Raw genomic sequence first — 24,077 nt, 5'->3', positions numbered from 1 at the left:
ATGTGAAATAATATATGTTAACAAAATTAATACACTGTTACACTATAAAGATTGGTTGATATAATATTATGTTGATAAGTCAAGGAAGATAATTTTCATAACAACTGATACATCTACTTAATGAAAATAATAATTAAAAATACAGGTGGGTGAATAGTCAGCTAATGTAGATTGTGGTTTTTCTCCTCTCTGGCATTTATTTCCATTAAAGCTCATAAGCAAAGCCCTAAGCAGAAATGAGTGATGGCGAAGAAGGAACAAAGCAGAGAATAAGCCTAGTCTGTAAGCAGAAGAACACTGCTTGTTTCAAGGGAGAACTGAGACTCAGAAGCCTTCTTGGTGATAAAAAAAATCTCATTATTTGTGATAAAGATTTAAAAAAAATCAAAAGGCATGATTGTGTATGGGTGGTTGCTAAGAGCCAGTGTGGAGACTGTAAAAGTGCAGGGTCTGGTCTTTCACATTGCATGTTGAGCTGCCCCTCAGTCCTTTGCACTTCTGTGCTTCCCCAAATTATCTTCAGTTATCTCTTATGAATTTTCTGTAAGCTTCTCCTCTTTCTGTGCCAGGCTTTCTTAGGGGGAAAATACCTTTGTACTTCACCAGGCACAGCAACAAACAAAACAACAAGGCTTTGGATATAGGGTATCCAGAAGGATATTATAAGGTTTTAGTTTACTGATCTGTATGATTATTTTTCAGAAATCTGTGAAGGAAAATGTGCTATTTCAGACAGTTGCAGAGATAAATTTGCCCTTGAAAAAAATCTTCTTCAAGATTTTATCCACTAAATAGTTCTGCTTCAAAACTGCTTGTCAAACATGTTCTCTCATGTATAAATAGTACCCTTCTTATTCTTTGCTCTGCCTGCTATTCTATTTGCTGTTCCCAGCTCCTCCCTTTCTTCTTCACATCCCTTTCTTTCCTTGTCTGTCTTTTATATTTGCTCTGTGTGTATCTTGCTTTCTCTACCTCTGTCTCCCACCTCTCTTACTCTTACCCTCCTTCTCCTCTCCTTTTTCTTTGAAACTCTATTCCCCTTGTCTTAGCCTCACCCCTCCCTTTTATCCTCCTCAGCTATTCTCTCATGGGTGGTTTTCTTCTCTTTGGTTTGTGTGGTCTGCCCTGCACATTCCAATTCTTTTCTCTTCAAGACCTAACACGTTTCACACAGTGAGGAGAGTATTTGATAAATGAATTATGCTTTGCTGCTCTGACCATTGTTTTAATAACTGCAGCTTTAAATATTACGAGATCTGTTTGTACGTCTGGACATTTGAAACTCCCTATGGTGTGGAATCGTGTCTATAAAATGAATGTCTGTCTGTGTAATTTGGAGTACATGATTGCCTTTATCAGTGTCTCCAAACTTTCTTGGTCAGGTATCCCACTTGGTAAAAGGCTTTAGCATACACCCCCCTTATACATACGTTTACTTACTTATATATTATGTACTACTGAAGTTCTATTACTTTCCTCCTGCACACCAGTGGGTTGCCTTGCTTATCCCTTTGGGGTGCATGTAGCTCTCTTTGGAGATCACAGCTCTCTATCATGCAAGCCACACTGCTGCATGAGATATGCTGGTTTTGGCACAATTAAGATTCTCCTGCGAATCCAATCCATGTGTGGTAGTTGGGACTGAGAGCTTTTTCTTTCTTGTCTGTTTCTGTCATGTCCGCTGTGGTTGTTTATATATTGAGAGGGCTGAGGTTTCTCTGGTAGGGTGCATTAATTTGCCTAGCAGAGGGAAGATTTCAGAAACTGGAATTTTTTTCTTAAACATACAAATTCTGCAGCATTTCAAAATGCTGCAGCACTGGACAAAAACCATTTAAATGCTGACTTAAAAATAAATCCCTCATAAAAGACTGACTGTCAGCCATCCTTTCTCCAGGTGAAGTTTTAAAGAGGGTTTGGATGTTGCATGTGCACGCGTGCACAGGAACTTTTCTCAGACTTCCCCATTCAGCGTAGCAGTTCGCTCATGCTTGGCTTTCATTCCAAAAGAAGGAGGAGGAGGAGGAGGTTTTGGGGGGAATATTCCGTTACCATAAAGGGGAGGAAGTGTTTCTGCAGCTATTGAACAAAGCAGCTAGTTAACCTCTTTCCCGACCCCGGTGCAATGGTACAGTCCCACTGCTCCTTTCTAGGGGCCAGATGCTCCTCATAGTAGTAAAATGAGGAAGAAAGAAAAACATATGTGCAAAGATTTACTACCCAGCTAGTAAGGACCAGATTTCAGGAGGAGGGAATACCTGCAATTTCTCCTGAAGTGAATTTCTTTTAGAATCGGATGGGGGGAGGGAGAGGGAGGGAAGTTGGAAGGAAAGAGGTCTGTTGTAATTGGTGTCTAGAAACCCCCACAGAGAGGATTAAGAAAGAAACTATGCTGTCTGGGAAGAAGTAGGTATTTGTGTTACTCTGCATATATACAGAACTGCTAGAAAAGGCTGCGCTCGGTGGAAACCAGCCCTAGCTTTTTGAACACTGAGATGTGTCACTGTCTGCTGATGGTACTTCTTTTAATCAGAACTTTACTGAATGTGCTTTTTCCTTTTGTATGTGTACCAGTGTCTTACGTGGAAGGGAATCGTGGGCACTTTCTATTGAGTGTGTTGTGAAGCTCATACTTCAAACCAAAGGGAGTTACTTTGGGAACAGAAGCCCAAAATTCTGCTCTGTGTTATCACAGAAACATTTATGAATTGTAAGGCACTGAGTTTTGGTATCTTTTCCGTCCAGTCCTAATGTACACTGCACCCTCCCTCATTTTCTGCCACTCAGCTGTGTAACTCACTGAATAGTAGGAATGAACAGAGGGTACTGCTGTATGCCTCATCCACTGGCATTTCTCTGTATGCAGCCCAGTGACATTTGCAGAATGAGTAGGTAGACTCTTGTTCTTGCACTAGCAGGAAACAGGAGACATTCAGAAAGATTCTTCAATAAAGATGCTCTCAGTCCTTTGTTTCCACATTGGAAGGTGAGGTTCTCTTTTGGAAGAACTGAGAAACCCTGTTTGATTCACCCACATGATTGAGTTTTGTCAGTACCTAGAATCAAGGAAGCGCCTTGCCTCTGTGACATTTCACAGAATCATAGCATGGGTCAGGTTGGAAGGGATCACAGGAAGGATCATCAGCTTCAACCTCCCTGTTCAAACAGGATCATCCCAGAGCACATGGCACAGGATTGTGTCCAGATGGTTCTGGAATATCTCCAGTGAGGGAGACTCCATAACCTCTCTGGGAAATCTGTCCCAGTGCTCAGTCACCTGCACAGTAAAGAAGTTCTTCCTCATCCTCAGCTGGAACTTCCTGTCCATCAGTTTCTGCCCCATGTCCTAGTGGCTGGCACCACTGAGAAGAGCCTGGATCCACCCTCCACACCTTCCCTGCAGGTGTTTATAGACATTGACGAGCCCCCTCTCAGACATCTCTTCTAAAGGCTGAACAGGCCCAGCTCCCTCAGCCTTTCCACACAAGAGAGATGCCCCAGTCTCTAAATCATCCTCATTCCCCTCTGCTGGACAGGCTCCAGGAGCTCCATGTCTCTCTTTAATGAGGAGCCCAGAACTGGACACTGCACTCCAGAGGAGCCTCTTTAGGGCTGAGTAGAGGCATTGGAGGTGGAGTACAAGTAAGCACAGATGCAAGAACTTGAGGCTGGGTCATACAGACCAACAGGAGATGGCACACAGTAACAGGGATTTCAACAATATCAAGAGAGACTGACCAAGGATCAGACTTGTGCAGCCACACCGTCCTTCCTGACCTGAACTTGACAGGGGTAGGGGCTGGGGCAGGGGCTCGGCCAGATGTTGGGTTGGAACAGGCACAGCTGCGGCCACGCTCGGGATCCCCGAAGAGCAGGCGGTGAGGGAAGACCCTATTGGAAAATCCCCCTCTGAAGAGGGGGCGATTTTCCAAGAGTGGGGAAGAGGCTGGCTGCGGGAAGCGGGAGGGGTTCGGCAGCACAGCCTGGGATCGCGGAGGGAAGTCGGTGCCGCCCAGCGACCCGCCCAGCGGAGCGGCTCCGAGGGGAGGCAGGCGGCGGCCGGGGGAGCCGGCGGGGCGCGCGGCACACAGGATGGCGATGGCCGCGGAAGTGACAGGAGTGGCTGCAGCCGCCTCGGAGTGCGGGATCTCGCAGCGCCCCCACCCCCATTTGCCGTCGCTGGGCTTCTGCGAAGGAAAGCAGGTCGGGGGGGCGGAGAGAGAATGGAGGAGGGGCACGGCGAGGAAGGGAGGGAGGGAGGGGGGAGAGAAAGCGAGAGAGAGAGAGGAGCCCGGAGAAAGGGACCAGGCAGATCCTGGGAAGCGAGAGAAAGAGAGGCTCCTGCAGGAGGGGGAACCTGGGCGGGGAGAAGACATTCCCAGTGAAGGGCCTGGAGGGGAGCGCAAAGATCGGCACTGCTCCCAAGCATCCGACTTGTTGAAAGACGTCGAGCGAGGCCAGAGGCTGTGCCCGGGGCCGGGGGACAAAGCGGCGTTGGGCGCGGAGCGAGAGGGAGCTGGCGCTGGCCCGCCGGGATGGTGCAACTCGCGCGGTGAAAATGGTCTTTGTCCAACTTTTCTGATGCCGGGAGGCCGGGCGGCACGGCTCTAGCGGGAAGGGCTCCTGCGAACACTGCTCGAGTAATGCTGGGAAGTGGAGGGGGTGTTGCTGGAGTCCTGCACAAGGTACCGTGGCGGGCGGGCGCGGACTGGCATTGTGAGTCCGGCCGGAGCGCTCGGAGCGAGCGGGACGTGGTGGCGGGTGCCCGCGGGTCTCTGCCATCCGGGGGAGGGGGCACAGAACAAACGAAGACTACTTCGAAAGGGGTTAAAACTCCTCAGGCGACGTTCTTTTTTCCTCCTTTCGCGGCGTGTGCTGTTCAAAGGCAGCGTTACCGGGACCCTCCCCCGAGCGCATGTCTGCTGTCAGGTGCCGGCCGTGGGCACGGGGGGGACAGATGTGGGGAATCGGGTCACGGCCTCTCCGCTCACGGAGGATGCCATCGCCCCCAGAGCCCTTCCACACGGCCTCGGTGCCTTTGGTCTGCTCCCACGAGTGGTGCTTCCCCTCTCTCTAGCCCCCTGGAGAGCCATAGGGAAATGCTGCCTTTGAAGTCTCTGGGGCTTGATGGATGCTGGTGTGGGGTCCCGATCCTCGTGGAACGACACAAGGGAGGCTGTGTGTCCTTGTCTGTGGGTAGGGGTTGCTCAGCGCTCTCGTGGGGGACAGATGGCTGTATGAGTGCTTGTGGCAGAGAAAAGCCGTGTTAGGCTATTTTTCAAGGAGATGATGCAAGTTACTACTACTCAAGCTAAATAAATCTGAGAATGTGGGAGGGGCTGTTGTGATGGGTAATTTTAATTTTGCCTTTTGTGGGATCCACTGAGATGATTTCACTTACTCTGAAGTTTCTCTTTCTATTACCACACTCATTTAGCTGGGAAGGAGAGTGAGTATCACCTGCCTTTCCTACAAGTTCCAGAAATCTGAGAGTGAAGATGGGGAAGCAGATCTCCCAAGGGGCATCCTTCACTAGCAGTGATACCAAGTCATGCAGATTAATGATGAAGTAGAGTGAGAGGGCAAATGGAAACAACAAAGTGAAGGAGAATTAGCTGCCACCAGACACGTCTGTTACAGAGACAAATCTGTAGCCTCAGCTGCAATGAAGGAGGAGGCTTCCTTTTTCATTGTTTTATAGGTTCTAATCCAAAACATGGAACTGGGTGTGGGTGCACCTCATGTTTAGTCACAGCTGATCCACCTGCCCTAAGCCATTAATACAGGATTTATTGGTTACTTTTAGGTATTTCGTCATTCCCAGTTTGAAATAATTCCAATGCTGATGTTCCTTTGGGAGAAGGAAAGGAAAAGATAGTCCACAATCTAATAATCCTTCTCACCCCATCTCATTGCAGAAGAAAATACTGTTTTTCTCTAGAAGTTCATTCCCTAAATTCAACACCTTGCACTACTTCAGTTTACTTTGCTAATGTATTGGCAAACTTCAGATTAGTGCGCTTAATTGCATCCTTTCCTTTACTGCCTTTTGCATGTATGCTCTCTTAGCCAAGTTATGCATGTGCAGTTTTAAATTCCTTGACTTGTGTGCCCTTCTAGCCACTAAACATTTTTTCTTGTCTTCTGAGTTCTCTTCTATTTGACATTCTTGCACTGAGCTGCTCAGAATTATTTGCATGGCCATGCGTTTTGATTTTTGGAAAAAGCATCACTTTGGGACACTGGATATTGTATGAAGTAGGATTGTATCTCTTTCTAATTTAATCGCTGAAACCCCACAGAAAGTCATGTTTTCTTGCATTGTTCTGAAGTTCTCAGCTCTTCCAAGGTGTTATCTGTTGCATGAACAGCTTAGGTTATAGAGACATTTTGGAGGGGTTTGGGGAGGAGATGTCTAATTCTTTTTTCTTTTGCCCAAGGCTGCTACTGTCTTTGCCTCCTGTATTTTGCTTGGAGGCTGACCAATGGCACAGTGTAAATCCTTTTTGGGGGGAAGGCAGCTGGTGGCTCCAAGGAGACAGCTGCTTATTATCCAGCATGCTCCCATAGGCCGCCAGCAGATGTGTCTGACAAGGGAGCTGATCCCTTAGCCCATTGAGAATTGTCTCCCTTATGCCTGTAGGGATTCATGTGTGCATCCCTCTTTGTGTCCAGGTGCAGATGGCTTCCCCTTCTCCCCTCTGATACTGCATGTGCCATATGCAGAGAATCCTGTAAGAGATGAGTGTATTCCCCCCCCCACCCCTTATCTCATGTGCCTCCAATTAAGACAGTTTTGGTTTTTGGCCAGCTTTCCTTCCCTGGATTGTCAGAAGATTTATGCATGCTTTTCCTCTGGTTCAGGAATGCTCCTGTCTCCAGATCTGCTCTCCCTAAAACCTTAGTTTCCTTGTATTTCACTGTCCATCAGCAGTCCCTGTGCAGAGGGTTAACCTGAAGTCCCTGCAGATTAGTACAGGGTGCTTTTGGAGCACACTTAAGGTTGCACAATATATTTTTAATTCTGTGGCCATACTGCATATGTTTACTGCACACATAAACAATAGAAGGTGGAAGAAGTACAAATTGGTGGTCAAGCTAGAGCTTTATAATGTTATTTAGCCACCAAACAAGAGGGCAGTGTCTTCTAAAAATGGTGCTGTCATTAAGAAGTATTTATAAAGAATATTCCAGATTGTCTGGTTTTGGTCATAAACATGTGAGGATTTTTTTTTCAAAAAGCTCAATGACTTATTTCTGTGAAAAGCTGACTAAAGGTTTAGGGGGAAACTGATGAGCCCCTATAATACTGTCATTATTTAATCTTGTTTGCTGTTGGGTTTTTTTTTTCCTTAAACCTGATTTAATATTATATTACAGTTATATGTTGCTGTTGATTTTGATTTTGTTAGCAAGTTTTGTATCATCTTACAGAAATACAGGTAAGGTATTTCTTCCAGCTACTGACTGCACACATTCAGCAGTTTCCCAACTCATTATGACCTTATTATACTTCAGCTACTACCTGATAAATCTTGGGGTGGATATCACTCTTCTCTCCATGTTTGCTCTTAGGCAGCCATGAAGTGTCATGGGCTTCAGGGGTGTACACAAGTGTAACACAGGTGTATTTTGTAAATAATTCTGTAGATGTTGCACAACAGCAAACTAACACTTTTTCTCCAGTGCTGCTAGGTAAGCAGACCCCCAAAAGGATAAAAGCTCCTTAATTGCTCGTGTCAGCCACAGCAGTCAAACATGGGAGCAGCAAGTCTGAGTAAGAAAAAGCCATTTCACGTTGTCACTCTTCTCACACTTGATTTATACAAGGAGTTTTAAACTTAACAAAGAACTACTCTAGTACTTCCTTCTCAGAGGCACTCTGTTGTGCTTTCAAGAAATACTTCTCTGCCACCAGAAACAGAATTTTATCAGAAGTGTACTGTTAATAGATGTTGTGTTTTTAAAAATACAGTTAAAATGTATGGACTTTTTGGAGATCCTAGCACCTTATTTTATACTGAAGTCGCTGTCTTGCCTCTTAAAAAGTCACCATGGAGCAAGCTGATGCTTCTGTCGCAGAGGTCCTACTTGAACGTTGTTCTTGAGACCACTTCTGAGAAAAGCTCTTCTAGTCACTGGTTTCAATTTTCCGTGCCTCCAGAGGCCCCTGTGCATTCTGCTACTCAGGCCTGCTTGTCAAGAAGATTTTTGTTCAGACGTTTCACATGCACACCCCCACGCCCGTGTGCACGCGCGTGTGCGCATGCCCCTGTGTGCGCACAGCTGCCGGCAAGGAGCAGGAAAAAGGGCTGTCCTGGCAGCAGAGGAGATGCTGGGTACTGTAAGAACACAGCCTCTCCAGCCTGAAAACTGCAGTCTTACATGTGAAAGCTGAATCCTAAGCTCTTGATTCACCTTAGGATGGAAATTCTCGCCAGCCCAGACCTGCACATTGAAACATACATGACTTCGTTTTCAGACAGGCTTTTTTTTTTTTTTTACCCCTGTCTCCTTAAGCTTGCCAAGTAAATGATTCCTCTGCTGATTCTGCAGTTTCCAAGTACAGTTTTTTGCTTTGTGCCATGTCTCTGGAAAATATCCAATGTGTCTAAATCATGTAATTAAACCCTAGAAGCTAAAGACTGAGAACTACTGACTCTTTGTAAGATATTTCTGTTTTAGCATACTGATGTTTCTCCAAGTTACTGTAAAGCTTTCAAAGCTCCCTAAATGACCTGATCTCTCTCCCACTTACTGCAAAACACTCACATGATATGAATCTGTTTGGCCCAGCTGACCACTTCAGAGGCAGTGTGTAGGATACAGACGCCTGTGTGGAAGCCTTTAGCATCAGGCTTACCACAGGTTCTCTCAGATCCTGGGGATGTCTGCAAATGGAAGCATGGTTCCTTGGCAGAACTCTCTTATCTTCTTAACTATTCTCAAAGAAGAGAGTGGGATGCCACAAGAGGGACAATATTACAGATCCTTCTGGGCAGGTCTTGAATAATTTTCATTTGGAAATTCAGACTAGGCTGTTTATAAGACTGTTTGAATTTCCAAATGTTAGGTTTCACTCACAGCTAGGATTGATTTCATTCCAGTACACAGAATCTGGAATGCTTTCTGCACCAGGAAGATGTTGGAAATTACTCCTTCTTGGGTTTGAGCCAGGAAGAAGCTGCTGGAAGCGCAGCTGGATTGGGATGCATGCCTGCAGTTGTCTCCCAGATGGTCCCTTCCCTTCCTAATGTCAGTAGGCTTTCAGCTGGTGCCAGCAGCAATGGGGATGCAAATATGTACTGACATTTTCACTTTTCAGTGAGTTTACTAATTCCATTTGGTGCATGTGTTGTCCATAAAGGGGCTACCATATCAGCAGTTAGCACTGCCATCACTATGGTATCAGGAATGGAATAGTGCTGATAGTGTTGAGGAATGTTTGTTTCCTTGCTAGTGCAGAGAGGATCTTAGTGATCTTCTCCTCTTCCAGTATCTAACCATGTTAGAAGTACATGAAAATGTTCTCATGTGATGTGAGAACAAATTCTGGCAACTTGAGTGTAAATCACTAGTCTTTTAAAATCTAGGGGATAGGTAGAGGCTTTGACAGAGGGAATTTTCTTAGTTTGCACGTGCCTTGTTCTGCTGGGACATGTATGTGGAGTCAGATGCTGAAGAGTAATTAGTCTTCATTTTGAGCCTTACTGTAGCTACCCTTTTGCTTGGGGCCCCAGGCTGAGCACCAGAAAGACATTTGGTGAAATAACGTAATGGGAATGATGCATGACTTGTGCTCCTTGTTTCAGTCTGAAGTCCTCTTAACTCAGACTGCAAGAGTGGTGCTGATGGTTGTGTGTTTCTCATGGATGATTTTACCACTCTCGAATTAGAAGTGGCTCTGGATGGTCTCAGAGAACTGCAGGTTCTTGGAAGAACTAAGGACATCTTCAGGCAGAAGATGGAGGGCCAGAAAAGGCCAGGGTGAAGAGGGGTGAAGCACCTGTCCTGTAGACAAGCTCAGAGAGCTGGGATTGTTCAGACTGGGGAAGACTCTGGAGTGACATTATTGTGACCTTCCAGTACCTAAAGGGGATGTAAGAGAGCTGGAGAGGGACTTTTGGCAAGGACCTGTAAGCAGTACAATATCTGGGAGACTTCAGACTTGAAGGGTTGGTGTAGAGGAAGGAATTCTTTACTCAGAGAGTGGTGAGGCACTGGAACAGGTTGCCTGGCGAAGCTGTGGATGCCCCATCCCTGGAAGTGTTCAAGGCCAGGCTGGATGGGGCTTGGAGCAACCTGGTCTAGTGGAAGGTGTCCCTGCCCATGGCAGGGAGACAGAATTTAATGGTCTTTAAGGTGCCCTCCAACCCAAATCATTCTGTGATTCTGTGAAATCAAATTAGTGACTACATCGCTGTTACGTGAGAAGAATAGATTAAAAAATTGTCTCCTAAATAGCTTCTTTTGATTATTGTTTAATGGGTTAAACAAAAAGTGAGAGTGTGAAGAAGCAAATCTGTCTTTGAAAACAGAGTAAAATCAAAAATGTTAAATTCCTTAAAAGAATTAAGCTAAAACAGATCTTACTCTGTTTTATAAATTAACTGGACAGTCCTGATTGAAAGGATCAGAATAGAGTCCATTGAATTGAATATTTCCTGCTTCTCTTGGCTGATAGTCTGTACCAGGCCACTGTACCAGGCCAGTGTTGAAAAGAGTTGTGTATATGGAAATCAGAGTGGAAAGGGGAACTTGCCCTAAATCCCTAGAAAGTTCTTTTAAAATTAGTTTTTAGATGATTTTTTTAAAGGCTTAGCCTTCCCCTCTTCCACCCAGATCATAGCATATCAGTCTGGCATTTTCTCCTTTTTTCCTTTTGTGCCTCTGAACCCTTGGTGTTGAAATTGGACAGTCCCTGACTTTATGGCACTAATGCAAATGCACAGAGACTATTTGTGTTTGACTGCGTGAACTTCTGTGCCGCAGCACTGATGAACTGGGAGCTCAGTGAAGAGCAACAGAAGGGATTAGGTGACTACAGGGAATTTTTAAAACGCTATTAAAAAGCACTAGCTCACTGATGAGTGAAAAGAGTTTGCTCTGGAATAGCTAGAGTACCTAAAAGACTATTGATAGGATTTTAGGCAATGTGCTGGCCAAAGGAAAAGGGCTGGCTCAAATTGCCCAAAGTAGTTTGGGTTCAGTACTAAGGTGTGGTTTCTTCCAGCAAAACCCCACATAGATTGTAGAAAGTCATGGAAGCCTTATTGCTAATGACATTTAAAAATATGCATAGGGAAGCTTAAAGAAATACATTGACAAAAATCCTGCAGTTGACATAGGACTGTAGGCCAGATGTTGTCTAAATAAAAGTGCTCATCCCCCTTATTATAGTCTTACCAACAGCTGGGGGAGGGACTACCTTCCTGACAGAATGTGTACCTTGGATCTGCTCTGTTAGGACAAGACTGGTTGATATCCAAGGAAAGGAAGTGGTGTATTGTACTCACTCCGTTTTAAATGTAATCCTTTGGTTTTGAGGTTGGACGTGGATGTAACAAGAGCAGTGAGCCCCAGCATCCACACTGAAATATAAATAAGCCTTTGAGACACTGAGGAGGCAGGATGAACTCTGAGAATTATGTGTTGTTGCTTTCATCTCTGGCACGAAAAATAATACAAACATGCATTAGAAAGAGATGCTGTGAGCCTGAAATATCTTTCTACCGTAACCTGCTTGGCCTTCCCTTTTCCTCTTAAGACTATTTCTGTTCTGCTGAAGTATTAGTGGCACATAATGTTCCCATTTCCTGAGGGTGGAAACATCGAACTGGAAATGCAGGATGGAGGAGGAGGGAAGGACCTGAGAACAAAATTGGCTGCTCTTCAGGCTCTGCCAGTGGCAAGTTCAAATTTTTGGTGGAGCTCTCTAACCCACTTTTGCTACACATGGGCTCTTTCTGATGCTTCACTGAACTCGGGTAATTGTTTCAAGCAGTCATTGCCATTCAGATCACCTCTTCTTTGCAGCCTTCATCTGACTTCTTTTCTTCAAGCTACTGTTTCTGCTACAATTCCCTCTTGATTGTCTCATAGATGAGATCCAGTTTTGGGCAACCTGATTCCCAAAATCAAAGTGAAAACCTGGTTGAAGCCTTGAATCAGCATGAATCATTAGTGTTTTTCTCTAAATAAACATCTAGATGTTGACAAAAGTTAAAAGGAACTTAGTGTGAAAGACCAAGTGAGATGTTTCTGAAGTCCAACAGAATTTCTGTGATGTCTGTTCTTGTTGCTCAGTTCAGTCATTTTAGCAGTGAGACCAAGGCACTAAGGGGAAAGACACGTGAATCTGAATGAATATTATGGATTTCAAGACTGGAACTGAAGACGGCAAAACTGGAGAAACTATCTATTTTCTTGCCTTTGTTTGAGGTCTCATAGTTCTTTTCTCTGTGTTCTTGAGAGATTGCTGCCAAGGTAGCTCCCTCATTGCCTGTTACTGCACAGTCAAGTAACACCTCCTGCAAAAAATGGCTGTAGACTGTAGTAAGTGTTGTTGTGCACCTCTCAGAGTATGACCAGTGCAGTGCACGGTTGTTTTGTGATGTTTTAATACCTAACATGAATGTGAGACTCAGACTAATGGTAGAACAGACAGAATTCCCATCTTGGCAAACAGTGGTCTTAAAAGAATGAAGGCTGTGTTGCAGAGCTCTTCTCTGAGCCATTTTCTCCCTCCCTCATAGCTTCCTAGTTTTGTGCATATATTTCCACATCAAACGCTCTAATTTACGTGCTGGAGCTAAAGCTTGTGTACAGCCTGTTGGTGCAGTCAGCAAAACATAAGGGAATCAGCTTGACTGAATATAATTTTTTATTCTCACTGCCATTTGAGGAATATGTTATGTTACAGCCCTCTGTTGGGGCAACCTTATGAACTCAAAAACTAGTATTTGTAATTCTGTGGGGTTATACCTAGATGGGAGCTACCTGGTAATCATCTGCATGGAGTGAAGGCAGGAGAGTAGGTTTGGACAGCAAGGTCAAAGCAGTGAAAAAGTCAGTAAAGTGATCGTGCTTCAGTGCTTTTCTGCCTTGAAAGAAGCATTCTTGCTTCTCTTAACAGGAATAAAAACAGTGATGATAAATAATGCTAGTAATTAAATAGTTTTAAAAGTAGCCTCTATCTGCAAATGCATGAAGCCAACAATTTGTGAACCAAGCTCTATGACAGCCCAAGGCTGTGAAACTGATTAAAATGGAAAAAAGTAGTTTTAATTAACCCTTAAATTATGAAGCACATTCTCTGAAAACCCAAGCTGCCTCATTGAAGCCAGACAGGAGGTTAATAAAAAGAGCTGCACTTAAATTAAGATGCTTTAATATTATTAGTCCTTTCTGTAATCTGTTTTGAAATGACAGTTTCTCCCATGGAATGAAAGGCAATTTCAAAATGATGGGAATTCCCATAGAAGAGGAACATTATCTTTTAACCAGCTGTCAGTGCTGCCACTATATCCCAATAGACAACATAACCTTGGATTCTGTGAATACGAATAACATGCATTTTCTGCTTATGCTAAATATTTCTTACTGTAAAACCCTTGTGAAGTCAGAAGCAAAATTAGAGATGAAGACAGTAAGCATATTTTTGCAAAAAATGAAGTTCTTTACTGCAGCTGAAGAAAATATTAGTCCTTACTAAAGGATTTTGCCAACTGGTCCACAATGAACAGTTTAAGAAAAGTATTTTTGGCTTGTTCTTTTTTTTTCTTCCATTGTATCTTTTAAGTGTTTGTGCATGGATCTTGGTTCATATATTTCTAGACATGCCATGTAAGGCTATATTCTTAAGTTACAACGGGAAAGAGTGTTAGTATAAAACATCTCTTTTCTTAGACTTATTAATATCTTAGTGTTGCAAGCCACTCTCACTTTTACTCCTGCTCAACCCTTCAGGCCCTTGATTTCTTTTCCAATGTCCTGAGAATGCCTTTAGGGCTGTTGTGTAGCTCTGTGTTTGGGTTGTCTGTGCAGATTTGCAGTTGCATTTGCAGACTTGGTCACCAAATGTCGAGGTTATTTTTCTGATTTGTGGCATTGCTTGTCTGGCCATTGCAAACGCTATGCTTGGCTTCTTTACCACTTTCCACCCATCAGCAAACAGAACTTGGTATACAATAACTTTAATTTCACTTGAAAAAAAAAGCATGATCAGCATTGCTGAGTAGATGAGAAGATGATTTTAGGGACATTCTCTTTACGTCACTGTCGTGGTTTAACCCCAGCTGGCAGCTGAGCAGCGCACAGCTGCTTGCTTAGCCCCTACCCTCCCACCCCTCCCTTCCCAGTGGGATGGGAAGGAGAACTGAAAAAAGGTGAAAGACACAGGTTGAGAGAAAAAGAATTACAACAGTCTAATAATTGGAGTAAAATCAAAACAATAATAATGGTGATGATGATGATGTTGATGGTGATGATGATGGAAAGGAAAGGGGGAGAAAGGCATAAGCCCCAGAAAACACAAGTGACACATGGTACAGTCGCTCACCACCCATTGAGGGATGCCCAGCACATCCCTGACCTGTGATCCACAGATCCAGGCCACCTCCCCTCTGTTTATGGACTGAGCATGACGTTCCATAGTGTGGAATATCTCTTCAGCCTGTTGGGGTCAGCTCTTCCTGGCCATGCTCCCTCCCAGTTTCTTGTCCATCTCCCCACTGGCAGAGCATGGGAAATTGAAAAGTTCTTGATTTAGAGTAAGCTTTACTTAGCAACAACTAAAACATCTGTGTTATTAAGAGTATTCTCCATCCAAAACACAGCTCTGTGCCAGCTCCTAAGAAGAAATTTAACTCTATCCCAGCCAAAACCAGGACAGCAAAACATTCTTTGCTTAATAACCATTTGTGAAAATGTGTTATTTCCCTTCCCTTTTTAAATGCTGAAATAGGATGTATTTTTTTCTTGTTTTCAGACATCTTCTATTATAAAATTTCAGTGAATTTTTTGGTGTTTGTTAAAAATTAAGTTGTATCAGAGAACGAAATGTCAATTTTCAAAGAATTTTTAGTCCCACAGATTACTTTCACCTAGAAGTTAATAATGTGATCTTCAGGGACACTTGAGTCTAGTATTCTAAGCTTAAAATTCTGTACTTAGAATTTTGGAAATACAACATCTTACACAGCGCTTAACAAAGGTTTGCAGCTGTGCCCTAGAGTTTGTGAATTGCATATTTCTTTCCTGAAGCTTTATGTCTTCCTTTTGTACAGATGAAAGTATAATTGTCAAAGATAAATTATACTTGGACGTTGATAACATCATGTGTATTTCTACATAGATAAAAGTGCAGGGATCTGTGCACAGTTGTACTGAGAGAAGTATCCTGAGAAATTAGAGTAAAATCAATAACAGGACAGTGAAACCATGCCCAGTGGGTACAGTTGTCATCTTCTCTTTCCATCAAAGAAGATAAATGTGATGGACAGCTGTTAATTCATTTCTCCCTCTTTGCACAGTCTCCTTTATTTACAGTATGAAAATTCAAAGGGAGCAATTTCTGTATCACTTCAATTCCTGTTATATTTTGGAAGAGTTTCCTGTTATATTTAGAGAAGAGGCAAGTAATGGATAACATAAATAACAATTAATTTCTTCACATTTTTCATTGTATAATGCAGTTAATATTCTGGAGCTGGGATTTTGCTTCCCGGTGTTAATGTTAGAAACTTGACTATAATTGCCAGTGTTTCTTTGAAAACTACACAAATCACTATAAAAATTGTCAGTGAAGCCAAATCTTGTGAGGTGGGAAGAAATTGTTTTCAGGAACTTAATTGTGTTTAATATGTATGTAATTCAAGTACATAATAGATGGAAGAAAGAATCTGTATCTTTAATTAGAATATTTTTTAAAATTGCTGTAGTTTCAAGACATCAGTGTCCATCTTTGTTAGGCATAGCAAAACATGATGTGGAGGCATTGAGAAAGGCTTCAGAAACACAGGGCAGCTGTGAATGAATTTTACTTAGGAAGAAAGACTAGATTTACAAGCTAAGCTCTAAAGCTACTCTAGCCAAGTATGTGTCATGGCAGAGAAGAGAGATTTAAGGGAAAGCGCTGTAGTTATCTGAAGAGATGCTACCTTGCCCTCCTGTGTGGGTTGGGAGATCGCAGAGAGGCTCAGAATCTCCCCAGATACCTGCGGGCTGCACCCACTGAGCCACCGGGAGGGAGCTGTTCTGCTGTCCACAGCTCCCTTTTTAATTAGTGCAGATCTTAGTTACCCTGGTGAACGTGATTCAGCCCAGTCCACTGACTGTAGAGGTCATGTGAGTGATTATGCTTCCACATTGGGCACCCTATTAGAGCCTCAAGGGTTTAATAAAAATTCATGAAAATAAGCATCTCTTTCTTCCCTTTAAGAGCTATGGAAGTTCTTAATTTGGATCCCACTAGGAAATGTATAATCAGAGCATGGAAGATCAGCTTCACAACGCCTGGTGTTTCCATGGTAAACAAGGAAATAAATGCCTTTCTTTGGAGAACATTCAGAATCAGCTTTTGGAGTGTCATTGTATACTTAAGGGATCCCAAGAGACACAAACACAACTCTATCTAGATAATCTGTAGGAAGCAAGTGATCAAGCCAGCTATGAAGTATGCTCTGGAGGAAGTATTCCTTTAAGCTTAGTTATGCATTTCATCTAGAGCCTTTCTCTCAAAATTAAATGAATCAACTGAACAGAGTGTAAAAAATCCACAAGGGTTTTTCGATAAATCCTGCTCTCGTCTCGGATATTTTCAAAGTAGTTTGGAGTTATTAAAAATAATCTCAATTAGTAACAGAGGATAAAAGGATATATAGCTATCGAAATGATCTATTTATTTAATCAGTCATTTTTCTGTGGTGCTTTCTGTGTCCCAGTAGTAGAGTTTTTGAAGACAACACATTAACTTCATTATATTAAAACCCCGAGCAATAAATTATGTGTTGCTCCCCCCCCCCCTTCACTTCCTGTTTGGGGCGTAGAAAGATTTCTATGAATAGCAGTTATTGTAATTATTGTCTAAGAAAGAAGGTAGGCAATATTATGTCATGCTCAGAGTGCTGGACAGTCACTGAGTGACAGCTTTTCACAACAGCACTGTGAATTTTATCCCAGTGAGATGCGTGACTGCTGCTGCAAGGGCATCCCGGTGGCAAAGGAGCAATTATAGTAGGACAGAACCGGGGCAACAAAGGAGGGGGGGAGGCCTTTTGCCTGACGTGTAACACTATCATGATTCCCTATTTATCATGAATGAGAGGTATTAATTCCACTTTTTGTACTCTGCCTAAATGCCATGAATCAGTGTGCAGCACAAATTAATTGGAATAGTAGTTTATTGACTCTCCCAGATGTTGTGCTCATTTATCTTTTTAATGGTTCTTGCTGAGAGATAATATTAAGCTGATATGAGTCACAGTGCAAAATGTGCAGGAGGAGGAAAGACTGTGTTTGCAAAGGTACAGCATTTTCTCTACCCTGGAGAACTCTTGAGGTGCATTTATTTTGCATCTAGATCCTTTGTGTGAGGAAGAAGTATGACAAATAACGGCAAAATTTGTGGATTTAAGTGTGTAGCAAAGGGAAGTTAGACCCATGTAATGATTTCTGCTGTGAAATAGGCCTAGAGGAGTCAGTTAACAATGAATGAGGAAGAAGCATTGTTCCAGTGGGAGGAAACAAGATGATTTGGAAAAGTTCTTGGAACAGATAAGAAGAATTGAAAGCATAAAAAATTTGGCACTGTTACGATTTCAGCTTCTATTAGTAGAACAATATAAAATACTTAAAAATACTTTGTTGCACGAGGGTAGACCTCTTTCCAAATCTGTCACAAGTTCAAAACAGGGATTGGATGAATTTCTAAAGAGATAGTAAAGTGAATCAGTTGGGGGTTATTCTCTAGCAATCTTTGTTTTACATTTGTGGATACCGGAGGAAGAGGAGGGAAGTGGGTCACATAGAGGTCAGGCTTGCCAGCCATCTGCACACAGCACCTCTTCCTGGCACTGGAGACACAGAGAAAACTTGGCTTAGGTGGCCATTCATCTGCTTCTGCACTTTCTTATGTGTTGAAATATAGAACTCAAAGAAACAGCTATATTCAGGCCCTCATCTTTTCTCCAGAAAGCTTGTGCGGTACCTGAACAATCCTAGCTTTTTTCTTAATCTGAAATACGTGCCTGAATTCCTCCTGTGGAAGCCAGACAGATGCATGGTTCTGATGAGTGGTTAATGCTATTCAATGTCAAGTGCTGCAGGTGGGATCTGTCAGAGGGAAATAGGGTCACTGTACTTTGCTTTCTGATCTGTGACTACTTATTGTCTGTGTAGTAAGCTAGAACGTGATTCAGTGAAGGTCTGTCCAAAGTTTTATGGTTGGAGTCAAAAGGTTGAGAAAAGGAGGGGTTTTGTTCAAAGCTTAGGTCCAGAAGAACCTGTGGCCAGCACAGAATTAACACAGTTTTTCTGGCTGTCACTGGTTTTGATCAGTCTCAGAGTGCTGTGCAAACCCCAGAAGAGTAAAAAAGGAGTCCATTCTAAGGAGACCCCGCTTAGGTTTGTCCCATGCATGACCACCTCCATCAAGACTCCAGACATATACCATTGGGCTGCTCTCAAATAAGGGACTGAGCAAACCTGCTTCCTTTCTAAAAAACTCCACATGCACAGATGGAAGGGAATTCTTAATTTATGCTGACCTGTTTAGCAGCACTGGTTCCCTGTGGCTCTTCAGGTGTCATCACTGACAGTGCTTGAACTTTGAGGGAATCCTTTATTTGCATAAAGAAGCTGCTGTAAAGCTACTGGCTGCATGAAATGCTTTGCCACAGCTTGGGTACAGCATGGACAGACAGCAGCCCTCTTTGTGACAGAAATCTCACAGGCACAGAGCTGTACTACTGTCTGTTGTTTTAGCACATGTGGGAGCACTATCACCATCTCTTCTGTAGCACTGAGCCTCATTTGCCTGGAGATAGTGCTGAAGTGTTCCCACTTCAAGACTGAGTTCAGAAGAAGTGAGAAATTACAGCACCGGCCCTGTCTGGTGAGAATAAACAGGACTAAAGCAGTGCCAGTCAAGCCAGGTATGCTGTTTCACATTCAAGACTTTCCAGCTGAAATGGCTTGTGTTTTCAGTCTTGGGTAGAAGAAGCTTTGAGATGCTTGGCAGGAGCTGACTCTCTTCTGTTGAGATAGATGCAAAAGAGAGCAAAGGAGATTGTGAGTACGTATAAGGAAGAAAAAAATCCCAAGTAAAAAAAAAAAAAAAATTCCCAGTTCAATGCTGCTACAGATGCCCAAAAAAGTTGAGGAATCTCCATCTTTAGTGATGTTAAAAACTCATCTTGACAAGCTTCCTAAGGAACTCCACTCCCTTGCTGGTTGCTCAGCTAAGAAACCAGGATTCTTGAAAATACTGGTGGTGATTGTATTTATCTCTTTAACTGGGATGTCAAACATAAATTTTGGTAATCTAGGTACCACAGTGATGGTGCCAAAGTAAACAGCCATGAAAGCTTTGGTCAGTAATGTTAGGAGACAACCCAGAAACTTCCGTCTCCCATCTCTTGGAGCTTAGATTTGCAGTAAAAATGAGTGGTCTTTTCTGACTGCTTGGGATCTTCACAATTTTATAGGGTTGAATCATTAAAAGACATTTTGATCCTCAGGAGCTGTCACTTCTCAGATGGTTTAAAATTTTCAGGACTTCCAAGGATAGGGAGATCATTCCACTAGCTAAGAAAATATATGCCTAAAAATAGGTTATCATAAGAGGATTGACAGCTGGTACATGAGTGGCAAGTTCATGTACTTGGGGGAGAGGGAGGAAGAGAAGGGGTATTTAAGGAAGTTTATTGAAGGATCCTGTGCACAGATGACGTATTGCTTTGCAGTTGGATTTGGAGGAGTGTGGGGAACAGTGGATTCCATAGCACAGAGAAGTAATCTTGCTGAAAGCAGTTTTGGAACAAGTAACTAGCTGAGGTGGCCATGGAAAGGTGCTTGTGTGGACAAGAGAAGAGGGTGGTTTGAAAGTTGGGGTGGTTTGAGGTTTCTGTTTACGTAGTTTGGTGTAGGGTAGAAGTAGTAGGAGAACTAAAGAATGAAAGATGAGCGTCTTTGGGTGTAGTCAGATTCTGTACACATCAAGTGCTAGGGGGAAGGGCAAGGCAGTGGTTAGCAATTTAGGGGCTTGGTACTCTTTAATTCACAGAGGCTAGTGCTTCCCTCCTACTCTCCCTTAAATGCTTCCATAATGTTCTCTCTATCCTTCATTGTGGAGTAAGCATTTTTCATTGAGGTGTGGAAGAGGCAGAATAAAAATTTTTAAAAACCCAAAACCTAAAAAAAACTTAAAAAAAAAAAAAAAAGAAATTACCTTTTTTATCTGCTAAATCACAACCAGCTTTTTTATTTAGTCACAGTTTATTTTAAGGAAAATAATTGCAGGTCTAATCCAGACAAAGGCTGCATGATTCCTCTTGAAGAGCAATGTAACTTTGGTGGGATACAGGGGAAACGAGGATAAGACAAATAGGTGTTGTAAGAGAGATGTGCGGGTGAGGAGGGCAGCAGAAGAACAGTTGGTTTCCTTGGAGCCAGAAATTGTTTTTTGTTTGGTTTTGTGTACAAGGGATTTTTTTAGTTATATCTGTTTTGTGGTAATTTCAATGCTTTGGTGTGAGATCCAGCAGCCAGAGTGTGTTTGGGTTCTGTTTTCAGCTCTGTGACTCCAACGTTATGTGACATGAGAATATCTGAATTGCGAGCTGTTTTCAAGCCTTCTGCAGATAAATGAGGTCCCTTGACTGAAAGTATTCTTCAGTTTGTTCGACCTCTGTTCCAGCATTTGCTTGCCTTCATTATGAATGCTTAAAAGTCCCCATCTCTAAGGATTTCACTGGTCTAATAAAAAACTTAGAGGTATTACAATATTGTAGATTGACTGCCAGTACAAATGGTATTTATGTCTCCACGTAGAGGTGTCTTGCAGGCTTGATTTTGGTGTGCCCAGTCTTAGCTTTGGTGGCTCAGGCAGCAGTCTTTACTCCTTTTCTAGGAGACTGCTGTTGTGTGCTTGGGTAGTTGGTTCTGTAAAGAAGGACTTCCTGACTTTTCACCCTGAAATTTTCTCCTTTTTGCAGTTGCATCCAGTGGTGTTTTTATTCTGTGATGTGTTGTGTTGTATGCATGCTTCATAAAGTAATAAGCAGTACCTGTATCCATCCTCACATTTAATCTCAATTTTTCCTCAGTAATATTTATTGATTTTATTTTTCTCTTTCCTCAGAAGTCATGAATCAAAACTTTTGCCTCTTAGTAAAATTCCTTTCGTTTCCTTACATTTTAGTGATGCACAGAGTGCCTTTGGTTCATCTGCCTTGGGTGCTCTAGGTTCTCACTGGGAGCAGCAGAAGAGAGAACTGTTCCATCCTGCCCAAATTTCTCTCCCTCTCCAGTAAAGCAAATCTAATTGTGCTCCGCTGCCTTTTCCCATACTCCCCAGGCTGCTTTTTCCTCTGCTATGCCCAACTTGCTCAAATCCCCTACTGCAAGGTTTTCAGATAATTGCACTGAGGCTGCCCCTTTTAATTACAACTCTTCTCCCCTCCTCCCCTCTTTCAGCCAAGTTATTGAGCCATTTCTGTATATTGCCTGAGACATTTTTCTTTCTCCTTAGCTACGCTTCACTGTCTCACTGAAGACATCGGAGCATTTTCAATGCTCTGCTCAAAGAGCACCTGAAGAAAAAAAACATACTGGCTTTTTGCATGCAACCTACATATTACTGTGATATTTCTCTGGTGGGCTGAGAATTGGACAGATGGAGCTAGAATTACCTTGCTTAGCAAAATTGTTATGCTGTATTGATCTAATGCAGTGCTGGATTAGGCTACATGCTGCTCCCTTACTGTAAGATAAGCTTTCATATCAGGTTCTTAATGGTGGTGGTAGAGTTTTATTTGGATTTTTTCCCACTTAAGATAATAAACTTAGAATTGTGTGCTTTTTCTGGCTGTAATGCAGGCTCCCTATTTGACCTTAAATATCACAGCGTTTGCTTCCTCACGTACAACATATCAATGGGAAAAATACTGTCCAACTTAGCAGTGTTGTGCAGTCATATGCTTAAAGGGACAAATGCCTGCATCTGAAATGCAGTACAAGTGTGTCAACTGTGCAGATTTGTGTTGGCAAAAACTCTCCTGTCATGGCTACTGCCCTGCAGAGTCCTTAAAAGGCAAAGTGTAAACTACAAGAGGCAGAATTTGAAAAGCATACAGGGGAAATGGAATGGACACCTTCCAAGAAATGTTGCCAAAGATGCAGAAAGAATCGGGGCTTCAGGAATAGTACAGCCTATCCCGTGGTAGAGATTAATGTTGATTTGGGAACCACACCGTCCCTGATGCCATGAAAGTCTCAAAATCTGTGTGTACTGGCAGTGCAAAAAACACCTGTGACTGACTGATGTCTTGGGGGATGGGTGTGTGGAAAATATTGGGTCTGTGCTACTCCCTTTTACCCCCATCTTGGAAGTAGTAAATGATGGAATGGGTGTATAAAAATTGTCAGTTTTTTGTTAAGAGTGACCTGATTTCTGTTTCTTCCTTCTGTTTTTTCTTAAACAGTATTTCTCTGCAAAGACCTCTGTGCTTTAATTTGGGAAGATATTGAAACACTCCAAGAAATCTCAGACCATTTCAAGGGAGTGGCGTGTGCTTGTTGAAGATGGTGGTATTTACAGAGAATCTTCATGGATTCTAATGCTGGCATCAGTGCAAGAAGAGTGGCGGGAATGGGTTGGCTCTGGATGGTCTTCTTCTTTCATCTAGTCAGCTCATTAGAAGGTAAGAGCAGATGTTTCACATCAACTTTAAAGAGTTTTCTGTAGAGGTTAAAAAAAAGAAAGTGTGCTCTCCAGTATGCTTATATCCTAGTCCAGATGAGCACTGAGCACATGTCTTTCTGTTTGATGGTTGATCACTATCTCTTGGGATTTAAAAAGTTATTAGTATTGTTTCTGGTGGGAGAGGCAAACCCTCTTATGAAGGATCATTAATGAACATTACTACTAACTATCTCAGAAGTGACTGCCTCAAAGAAAAGATTTTATTTTCTCCAGGAATAAGCTCCTTGTTTATACTTTGCGTGTATTTGATTCTTGTGTTTCTGTCCTTGCACCATGTTTGCTTTGTGAAACAATTTCTGGACGTTTTTACTGTTCGAGAAGACAGCACCCAGTGGGCTGAAATCAAGAGTTTTTGTCTCACCTCTGAAAAACTTGCCTCAAATAATAGATAGGGAGAGAATGTTTTGCATCAACAAAAAGAGGCAGTTCACATTCAGCCAGCAGAGAGGAGGGAGAAAGCACTGGAGGCAGGGTATGGAAGAGGTAGGCAGGAGAAAAGAGGTGCCAAGAAAATGGTAGAAGAAAGAATAGATGATAGAAGGGAGAGCAGGAGATAAGATGAGAGCCGTGGAAGAGAGTTGGAGAAGGGCAGAGGTACTGTAAACAGTCCCCTTGTTTGTTCCAAGAATATCCTTGCAGCTACATGTGCTCAGTGAACTGTACTGCTTCGTGATGATTGTTCATCTCTTGCATTTCTGAAAGCCACTGAAAGAGGAGAGGAGGGAGAGATGAAATCAAAGGGAAGCAAGGAAAGACCTAGAGAAAAGGAAAGGAGGATAGTGTGAGATCTAGTAAAAAGAGGAAAGCTTGTTAAAGCATCCCTTCTCTTAATAGGAGGGGAATACACTGTGTGTGGGAAGTTCAGAGGCTAAATAATTAATGTAAGATTATAATACAAATTCTTAAATCTCTGAAATTCAGTGAATTACTGATTTTAAAATTATATTAAAAATTACTCTGTAATTCCTGGTAGAGAAACTGAGGTAGAAATTCTCTCTCCAAATATGAAGTAACTGCCTGTACAAACGAACATTTTTTAAATTCAGTGCTCAGCCCTGAAAGTTTGTAAAGATAAAAAGAGTTTCAAAAGTAC

At 42.7% G+C, this 24,077-nt stretch overlaps 1 protein-coding gene across 4 annotated transcripts in view; it reads left to right on the top strand.

The window, feature by feature from the left end:
• Positions 1–4,028: 4,028 nt before the first annotated feature.
• Positions 4,029–24,077, top strand: part of EPHB6 (EPH receptor B6) — a 66,737-nt gene continuing 46,688 nt past the window's right edge. For 3 of the 4 annotated variants that reach the window (XM_018908238.3, XM_009102663.4, XM_018908236.3), the window contains exons 1-2: positions 4,311–4,685; positions 22,704–22,922. In XM_018908238.3, coding sequence (XP_018763783.2) covers positions 22,829–22,922 — 94 coding nt within the window. In that variant the 5' untranslated portion in view covers positions 4,311–4,685; positions 22,704–22,828. Of the gene's footprint in view, positions 4,204–4,310; positions 4,686–22,703; positions 22,923–24,077 lie in introns of those variants that run through there. The other variant, XM_018908237.3, reaches the window with a different exon arrangement.

The sequence above is a fragment of the Serinus canaria genome, chromosome 1 (genome assembly GCF_022539315.1).
Source record: "Serinus canaria isolate serCan28SL12 chromosome 1, serCan2020, whole genome shotgun sequence".
Classification (NCBI taxonomy): Eukaryota; Metazoa; Chordata; class Aves; order Passeriformes; family Fringillidae; genus Serinus; species Serinus canaria.
The sequence above is the reverse complement of the archived record's forward strand: the minus strand, read 5'-3'. Positions and strand labels throughout refer to the sequence as shown.